The sequence below is a fragment of the Solanum tuberosum genome, unplaced genomic scaffold (assembly GCF_000226075.1).
Source record: "Solanum tuberosum cultivar DM 1-3 516 R44 unplaced genomic scaffold, SolTub_3.0 scf00384, whole genome shotgun sequence".
Classification (NCBI taxonomy): Eukaryota; Viridiplantae; Streptophyta; class Magnoliopsida; order Solanales; family Solanaceae; genus Solanum; species Solanum tuberosum.
Window position 1 is genome coordinate 451112 of NW_006239308.1, and position 9758 is coordinate 460869.

Genomic DNA, 9758 nt, shown 5'->3' on the forward strand with positions numbered 1-9758 from the left:
TCCACTTTGTACAAAGTGGATGTTAAAACTAAATAAGAACATGTGCCACTAACAACCATAAAAGGGGCCACTAACAGCCATTAAAGGGGCCACTAACTTCAGAAATTTGAGCAACTAAAGTTGACTAAGTCTAGCTAGAAAATAGGAAGGACTAAACTGAAATAAGTAAAAAACAGTAAAAATAATAAGCTGGAAAAAATGCCAATTGTCTAACAAAATCGAAGTAAAATAGACTGTGCTCTGGGAGTTGGCATTAAGAAGAGTAAAGCTGATGAGAGATTAGATGGGATTGTGGTGCTTAATGTAGACGATTCAAATATGAAGGCTCAATGTTTCCCGAGAATGATATGTTAGATGAAAATGTAAAAGATAGAATTTGAATAGAATAGTAGAAATGGAGAAATGCTACGGGAGTGTTGAGCAAAAGGACACCTGCCAAAGTGAAATACAAGTAGTGTATTGTTGTATAACCAGCAATGTTATATGAGAGTAAATGTTGTGTCTGTAAGGTTACATATTCACAAGATGACTGCCACAGAAATATGAATCTTAATATGGATGTGCACTCATATAAGATTAAGATAGTTTAGCCATATCCTACCCTTCGATTGCTGTGAATCATGATCATTGCAAGTGTTAAAAGCGAACGAGGTAAATTTAAAATCACATGGAGGGAAGCCATCTTTTAAAACCTACAACATCTTACATTCCATGCAGACTTCGAATACAATAGAAGAAAAAAGTTTATTGAGGCAACATCAAGTAGTTTGGAATAAGACCTAGTCATGTCAGTAAAGCTTACATTAGGTCCAATTTTTCCTTGTCCTAAGACAGAATAAAATATAGCCAATGTAAAAATATAGTTTTCGCTTATGTATGAACATTTCTCTCTTTTGACCTTTGGACATGAATGATGTGTGTATTCCTTAGAACATCAACTGAACATATGTACTATTTTTTCCTTGAGAGTGATGAAAGAATAGTGCCTATTTGTTTTACCAGACTCGCCAATGATGGTGAATGGGCAATACGTAGAGGTTGCTCCGCTTCCTATGGGTTGTTCTATAGCGCTACAATTACGAATTTATGATGCTTGCTCCAAGGTGGAAGTGTGTTGAATTTCTTTTCGGATGTTGCAAACACACAAATAAAACACCTTACCAATCTAGCAAGAAATGCCTTACTGATGAAGTTAAGCAAGAGACAGTCGATCCTCTCCTTCTCTACTACCTTAGCGGCCAGAAATAACTTTTTGACTTCCTTTCTCCTTTCTTTCATCTTCCTAATGGTGTTACAAGAATGTCTTTGAGAATTATTCTCCTTCTAAAACCTTTAAAGGACGCTACAAGTGATCGTAGAAAGAGACGTTACTTTCTTTTTAATATCCTCAGTTCCACACAGCATGAGTTTGTCATAGTCTCATAGATTAAATGGTGACATGAAACAGAAACTGTTAGAGCTCTTGACTTGGTTGTAACTTTCTTTTCATCCTCCACTTACAGGACATTGGGCTTTACATGAAGGAAGGTGAGAAACCTTCATTTGCTGAACTTTCTGAAAGAGCACATTTGCGAAGAGAAGTTGCTATCGGATATGTGAAGAACAACAAGAAGGTATAGAATCTCGATTTGCTTCTGTAAATAGAACGGACATCAGAGCTCAACCTAATGCCTCACCCATTGCAGGTCATCAACCCAATCCCGAAATCAGAACCCCTTTCTCTTGAACATGGCGATAGGCTGATAGTGATATCAGAACTTGAAAATAAACCTTGATCACAGTTCAAGCAAAATAGCACAAGTAGCACCTTACTTCTTACTACACCAACTACGACGAATGCCAAGTTGGATCGCCAGTCTCAGTTCTCGGATTCTTACAACTGATGAAGAAAGAACAAGGAGCAAACATGATAAGGAGATGCAAGTTACTGTAAATACATCAAAGTTACAAATAAAGCAAAGAAAAAATCGTCGTTGGATTGAACTATAGTGTTTTTTTTTTTTTTCTTTTTCTTCCACCACTGGTTAAGAGGGAAATGAGAACACATTTGTTAGTTGAACCATCAACTCAAAAGAAACGTTTTACAAAGAGTTTCAAGTTCAAGCTAAATCTTGCAAGTGTTTGATACAGAGAAATGATATATTATATATATTCAGTGTACAAAGAAAGACTCATTCTTGATAACTTGTACTGTGTGTGTCAAATATAAATAAATTTCCCAGTGTATAATAATTTACTAATATGTTATGAAATATTACATTATGGTTTATGTCCATAACACTTGAAGCAAGTAACACTCAGAACTACTCTCCTCTATTAGGTAAAAATATAAATATCAATCCACTGCGCCAAATCATTTATGGTTGTAACTTCCGCACCTCCATGATCTCGTTTCGATCGTACGTACGATTTTAATGGTTAACGTCATGTTTACGACTTGACTCGTTCTTCGATCCCTACCTCTTCCATCGGCTTGGCCACTATAAATGAAGGTTAGTTTAACGCCTCACCCATTAGTGATATTATCTGCTTTGGATTTAGGTTCTCTTGGATTTACAATGAGTCACTAGTTTGTTAGGTGTGCTTATTTATAAATCCAATATTTCTCATGCTTTTTGTCGATGTAGGACTTCTTATCCTCAGCTGGGATATCACAATTACGACTTACGCCAATAGAGTTCATAAGTCAATTCAATTGAACCGTGGGACTTCCCAGCGCGAATCCGGATTTAGTCGGGCTCCAATGTGGATACTAGACACCGGGTGGAAAACCAAAAAAAAAAACTCAATTCAATTGAAACTCCCCCTCGATAAGCAATATACCACACATTTATTTTTGTAGACCGTAATTTCATAAACGTTTTGAACCGGAGGTTCATATACGAAACTAATTTATGTGCATATACAACTAAAAACTGGGAAAAAATCCAAAATAGTCCATGTCTTTAATTGAAAACTCAAAGTCATCTTTGAGTTTTTACATGAAGTCGTAATAGTCCCTCGTGTTTACAATATTGGTGTATTTTTAGTCCTCCCTCAAACTTTTGCCTATTTTTTAACATTGATTTTATTCACAATTTATGTATGAAATATTCAATCGTTTTTTCATATATTTAATAGAAATAATAACTCTTGCGGAGAGAAAGGTGAGAAAAATGTCCATCCCACCCCCACTCAAAACACCCCACCCCTCCCCCACAAGGCAAGTCAGCAAAAACCTAGCTTGACAAAACTCCATTGGAGTCGCACAATGTCCGCTCCACAACACTAGAAATTGGCTCCATTTCAGTATTTTCTGTCTCCTTCTCTAATGGCGCATGGAGGTTATGGGAAACGCAGAGTCCCTGAAGCTAATAGTAATAGAAACCGGCGACCCAAATCATTAGGTGTTGAGAAGAAGTCTAAGTCTAAGGCTGTTTCAATCAAAAATCAAATTCGTTCCGTCGAACGCATGCTCCGTAAAGTACATACCCTTTTCTCTCTCCTTAATTCTTCTTTTTTTGTTGAAATTAATATAGACGAAGGGTTCCGATTATACATTCATATTCATATTCATATTTGTTGTGTAATACTGGAGGTTCAACTATCTCAGCTTAGGTCTCACTTTGGAGATGAATTTATCTTAACAAATAGTAAATTTTTGGCATTAGGAAGTATGGTATATAGTAAAAACGAGTAAAAACTGTATAAAATGTTTGTTAGTTGAAGAAAAAAACAACTTTTTTTGACTTTGTAATAGTAATGGTGCATTGTAAGAGGAGTATCTATACTAGAGTGTGATGAATGGGTTTGGTTAATGCTAATTTCTTTGAAAAACTTGAACAATTTATGAAAAGAGTGATTTTTTTTGAATGGTAAAGTTTATCAAAGAGTGATATGGTAAATACCCTTTTTTTGTTTTTTCCTGTCAAATATGGTTTGTGATGCTGGCAAAATGTAGGTTTAAGTTTGATTAGAGTTGTTTGCAAAATTGATATATCCTGGGTGGTGATTGTGTCTCTTAACTGAGCTAGTAGTTGCACACGATGGGGTGGTTTAAAGTTGTTGTCTTTGCTCAACTTTGATGTTGTTAATCTTTCGTATTTTTTATTTATTGGCTTAAATTGTGAACAGACTATTGTGATAAGTGTTTTGGAAATAAGTGTTAATAAAAAAGGATGGAAATTGTAAATATGAGACAAATGGAACTTGTAGATTTGAAGAAACTACAACATATAGGAGTAATAGGATGCTTAGTTTTTGGCTTTAATTTACAGTTTGATTGTTTTCCTAGTATCTTCTAGGAAAGAGTAGCTATTAGCCGTGGGCCCGTGACTTACTGGAACAATCTACCAAGTGTAGGGATAACTAGTTTCACACCCAATAACTGATGCTCATATCTGACGATGACTTCTATCAGAAATAAGGAACAAACTAGTTTTTTTGATAAATCTTTTCTTTTTTGACCAAGCAATTTTATTAGATCAGATAACTTAGACAATAGTTAGATAAGACAACAGAATGGATGTAGTGGATTCATATGCGGCAACGGATCTGGGGTGGAGACATAGTTAATTGATTGATTGGCAAGTAGTTATATTTGAGTTTTAGTTAAATTAAGTGTAACGTGATTTGATGATTATGGTATTCCCACTAATTGGCAGATTGACAGACATGACATGACGCGGCTTTAGCTTACTGGGGACACGACCTTAGATAGGAGATTATGGAACCTTCCATACTAGTAGTTGTAGTAGCATTACTCTTGTAGTCACTTGTGGGACTACACTGGGTATGCTGTTGGTATTCCCACTAATTGTATAGAATAAAAACATCCTGTGAAATTCTATGTCGGATAGTTATGGATTATTTTTTCACATTCTACATGTCATGCTGCTGGGTCCGTTTTCCACTTAAAATTCATAACTATCTACCTGTGAATTTTGTTATCTGAGTTTTGACTCCTAGACAAGCGTCCTGACTTGAGACTGAAATGTAGTTTTGCCATGAAATAGATTTAACTCAAAGTTCTATGCGTGGTATCAGCATCTCTACTTCAAGCTCTATCAAGTGACATACAGCTAATGTAGGAAACTAACGTGTTCATTTAGCATTTTTAGTCTGTCAACCCTGAGGTGGTATACGATTTTTTATTTTTTTATTTTTTATTTTTTTTGATTTGCACCGGGTGTCCGAGTCTCTTTGAGCCCCGACTAATCCCGGGGGTGCACAGGCCCTCGGCAAGGAGTTTCCCGCAAGTGTGAGGTGGTATAAGATTTGAGTGCACAATTGTTGAAAAAACGTAATAACAGGATAATTTTTCCAGGATCTGCCTCCTGAAATTAGAGAAGTTCAAAAACAGAAGTTGGAGGAACTCAAAAAGCAGCAAGAGCTTCAGAATCGTCTGGCTGTAGAACGCAAAATATTTCTTCGCAACAGGAAGGTTAAGTTTTTTGGTTAGTAACTTCTTCTCTGCTTTCTAGATTTGATATGCTTCCACACGTTACGTTTTAGTTGAGAGTTGATTCATCGAGCTTCAATTAATGGGCAGATAGAAGAAAAATAGAGAGAAGAATAAGACGTTTGGAGAAACAGCAGCGCACTTCATCTTGTAAGGCCCAAGAAACTGAAATTGCTGAACAACTTGCTAAATTGAAGGAGGACCTTGAATATGTTCGGGTGAGCTTCTAATTAGTTTACCTGTTTCTTATGTTCTTTGATTTCCATCTCTGGTTGAGTTCGACTCTGTTTCTCACAGTATCAATCTTTTCACTGAAACAGTTGTTTACTTTTTCGGGTCCCAGATTTAGAGTTTAGTCCATTTTCCTTTCAAAGAAAATTGTTTAATGAGAAGGATAAAGTTGAGTGTTTTTTAATGAATATTATCATTGATGCCATTTGTTTTTTGCTAGTGCGAGCATTAGGTCATCTTATCATCTCAAAAATGGCATTCACATATTTATGAAGATGCAATAGTTAGCCTAGATGTGTGGTCGTCTAGGGTTCTGTAAAAAAATTGTTAATGCAGAGATCACCTGCTGTAATGGTTAACTCAGAAATCTACCTTTTATAAATGGTTTCTCATATAGTACAATAGAACTTATGACGTCTTTGCTAGTGCAAGTTTAAACTTAATTGGTCATTTTTTGTCTTCTCACTCTGATAACGAAGTGCTATTTTGGTTGCAGTTCTTTCCCAAGAATGAGAAATATGTATCCTTGTTTTCGGGAGGTGACGAGCAAGATATTGTTGACAAAAGATGTAAATTGCGGGAGCAAATCAAAGCCAATATAGTTGCTGCTGCCGCAAGTGGGAAAGATTTGGAAGGTACTAAGCTGTTGTTACCTTAGTTTGACTAGCTCCTCATAGAGTTCGTTTCATTTTACAGATGCTTATTGCAACATCTGGTACAGTCAATATCTGTAACTAAAAAATACTACGTAACAAAATATCTGTCTAAGCTGATTTTATCTTATCTTAGCTACTAAGTGATCAATCCTCATATCCTCGTCATAACTAAATGAATCTTATCGCTTTCTCATTTTAATATCTGTAAGACTATCAGTTATATGAAACATGTGAGCAAGAGCCTTAACTAACTTGTATAGGGAAACAAATTATTTTTTATTGAAAAAAGTGTGTTTTGGTTGATGGTTATGTAGTGTTAGTTTTTAATAGGTATTCAAATTTGATATGCTTCTGAATGATGAATTTTGAATGAGATCTTGGTTAGCTGCATAGAAATATGTCAACATAATTTTTGGAGCAACATGTGGAAACCTTATTGCCTTACTTTTAAGAAGAGCTTAAGATTTAGCAGATCTGAGAGTGGGAGGTGGACTTTGTGCCAGAAGCTGCAACATTGTGAACTTCAGTCGGTTTTACTAGATGGATTATTAGACAGAACTTCAGTTGCTCTTCTCAATTGTGTGCTTATCAATTTCAAATTTAGTGTTGGCAACATTGTTTGCATCAATCAGAACTGACCCCTCTACTTGGGCCTTTACTAACAGAAACAGGGAGCGAAGATGATGGGCTTCTTGATTTAAGTGATGATGATTTCTTTGAAAGTGGAAGCTCAAGTGATGATGCTGATGACGAGTGGACTGATAAAAGTGCAAGGTATTGATTTTTCCTTTTTCAACGTATTGTCTTACTTTCTTCTAATGTCTTTTTTAGATTTAGTAGCTCTTAAATCCAATATCCTGGCATAATTACGACCATATGATTCAAAGTGCATTTTGGTGCATTTTACACTTCTTTAGTTTAAGACTACAAAATTTAGTATTCTTTACTTTACAAATTTTGACACAAATTGAAATGGAGAGAGTAATTACTATTGACTTCACACTTGCAGGACTTAGTAATGTTCTGCCTCAAGTAAAAGTATCCTTTGTGGAGATGGACTGAAGTCTATAATGTGTGCAAGGGGAATTATGACATTATATCTAGGGTCAATAATTTTCTCGTGATGTTGTTTAATGTATTAGTGTTAGATTTTAGAACATAGTATGAGCTTGGCAGTGAAGTTTGTACTAGTTAATTTGCAACTGGAAGCTGGTGTATCCACCCTCTTTTAAAACACAATGGAATGAAGTAGGGACACAAAAAACAATCTCCTCCTAAAACTCAATGAAAGGGAGTAGAGTACGCCCCTCGTGGTTCAGGTTGAGTCCACTTGTGAACTCTTTGTTCTAGATTCTTCATTTCTTAGACCAAACAAACAACACTATGCCTCAATCCCTGATCAGTTAGTGTCCACCTCCCACTTTTTAACAAAAATGGGAGTTCCTTTTGGGGTCTCTAGAAGGTGATTAGTGCTCGCATAATGATCAATCTGCATGAAGCCTTCAGTGCGGAACTTCTTTTTGTGAGCCCTTTTCTCGTTGATCATTATAACGAAAACAAAAATACTTTTATTGCAGAGAACAAGCTTCTAGTGCATCTGGGAAAGCAGCTTCTAGCATGTCCAGTGATGAAAAAAATCAGGTCTCTTTCAATTGGACTTTTGCTGCTGAAAATTGACTTTGGATTTAAATATTAACGTAGTTTCTTACCATTTGAAATGGTGTATGCAGAAGCAAATATCTGCCCGTGCTCTAATGCCACCACCTCGTCCTTCGAGCAAGTCTTTTAGTCATTCAGCAAATAAAAAATCACGGTTTGGAGGATCTACAAGTAAGAAATCATCTTTCCGTGACATGTCAACCTCCAGCAACACATCAGATAGCATTAATAGATCTACCTTCAGAAAAGGAAGACCTGCAGATTCACTCACAGGCAACAGTGGAAATATCAGCTCCAACTCTGATGCTCGAAAACCCCGAAGAAAGAGGAGACCGAAGAAGAAGAAACAACAGGTTGTTACTTCTAAATGCAATGCAGCTTTTCCTTCCTGATCACTATTATGCATACTCAATTTCAAGCACACTTTTGGCCTTTTGGGCACTTAACATACTGAAGATGTCCCATAAGTTTGAGGCTAAAAAGTCAAAACAATAAGTTAAAAAGTATTCTTGTTGTAAAAAATTGAGAATAGTCTAGTTCAATTATGTCAGATTCTAAAACATGAGCACACACACAAAGTCATTTATTTGGGCATGGAGTGGGAAGAACCGGAATATCTACAGTTCCACACTTCCACTCATACATATATAGTGCATGTACTGCATAGTTTAAAATATGTTGAAGTATATTTTGCCTCATGCTGTTGTGTCCTCGTACCTTTGAATAAAAGGTCTACCTCTTTCTGTGTTGGTGCTCATAATGCTGCTCCTAGGGTGTTTTTATCATTTTGTACATGTAAGTGTCGGTTTATTGAGGAATACATTATTTCCGGCTATGTTCTTCTCTGATAGTAGTACTGTAGAAGTCCCATCTGTAGCTTTACACTTTAAAGAAGTATATAATGGAAGAATCTATATTCTAATGCATTTTTTTTCCTCTTTTTTTCCCCTCATGTGTGAAATACATCTTTTCATTGTTGAAGTACCAGATGATAATATAGGCTGGTTTAAAATAGGTTGCCTGTTTGTGGTGCTCTTTTCTGTTACTTGGTAGGTCTTTTCTGGAGTTTAGCTCTACATATAAGTGTAAGATAGATATATAGAAATTTATCAAGTGCATATTAGCCAAGTTTTATCTATTTTGTTGTCATATTTTCTTGCTACAATGCTTCAAATTCTTTTCTTTTCTGTCGACCTAAGGGTCTATAGGAAACAACCTTTCTACCTTCACAAAGGTGTAGGGGTAAGTTTTGTGTACATCCTATCCTCCTCAGATCACACTTGTGGGATTACATTGGATATGTTATTGTACACAACTTCACCTCCTTCGGTATAAATACAGAATCCTTAAGACTTGTATATTAAACACTCCTTTGACTTGCGTTTCGGTTTATATTCATAACTAACAGGTTCCTTGTTTACAATTTTCTCAGGCTTGAATCAAGTTTCCATAGCTCCAAATACATTTGTTGTACCAGAGTTGTGAGGACAATTGAAATGCCTCTTTAAATATTTCAAGAATTAGATAGCAAGTTGTTGAAGGCTACATATATTTGAATGACATTTGTTTGATATTTTGTCTTCATTTTACTATTGTATTCACTGCTTTAATCTCCATCCAACCAACCTCTTACAATGTTACACAAAGGCCTCTCCCAATTTTCTCTAAAGGGGGTCAAATGAATATTTATTTATTTATTTATTGTTGAGACACCACAATTTCCAAATACGTCAGTTTTATTTCTCAAAATTAAAATGTGTATTTGGAGGCAT

General features: G+C 35.8%; 2 protein-coding genes across 3 annotated transcripts in view; both read left to right on the forward strand.

Moving 5' to 3' along the window:
- LOC102592191 (putative ion channel POLLUX-like 2) overlaps positions 1-2184 on the forward strand; it is a 26259-nt gene extending 24075 nt beyond the window's left edge. For both annotated transcript variants that reach the window (XM_006362130.2, XM_015302870.1), the window contains exons 23-24: positions 1503-1613; positions 1686-2184. In XM_006362130.2, the coding sequence (XP_006362192.1) occupies positions 1503-1613; positions 1686-1775 (201 nt within the window). In that variant the 3' untranslated portion in view covers positions 1776-2184. The remainder of the gene's footprint in view (positions 1-1502; positions 1614-1685) is intronic.
- A 1010-nt stretch (positions 2185-3194) lies between these two features.
- On the forward strand, positions 3195-9685 carry LOC102592527 (rRNA-processing protein EFG1). The gene is made up of 8 exons (XM_006362131.2): positions 3195-3463; positions 5306-5435; positions 5531-5658; positions 6168-6306; positions 6993-7101; positions 7905-7968; positions 8058-8339; positions 9419-9685. The coding sequence occupies exons 1-8, from the start codon at positions 3311-3313 to the stop codon at positions 9422-9424; spliced, it is 1011 nt and encodes a 336-aa protein (XP_006362193.1). The 5' UTR covers positions 3195-3310; the 3' UTR covers positions 9425-9685.
- Positions 9686-9758: the final 73 nt, after the last annotated feature.

What these genes read in the sequence shown, in the direction of transcription:
- LOC102592527 (XM_006362131.2), top strand. Translation starts at nt 3,311, where the DNA reads ATGGCGCATGGAGGTTATGGGAAACGCAGAGTCCCTGAAGCTAATAGT. An exon ending in AGGACCTTGAATATGTTCGG is followed by an intron (nt 5,659 to 6,167) that starts GTGAGCTTCTAA and finishes TTTTGGTTGCAG; the next exon opens with TTCTTTCCCAAGAATGAGAA. An exon ending in CCAGTGATGAAAAAAATCAG is followed by an intron (nt 7,969 to 8,057) that starts GTCTCTTTCAAT and finishes TGGTGTATGCAG; the next exon opens with AAGCAAATATCTGCCCGTGC.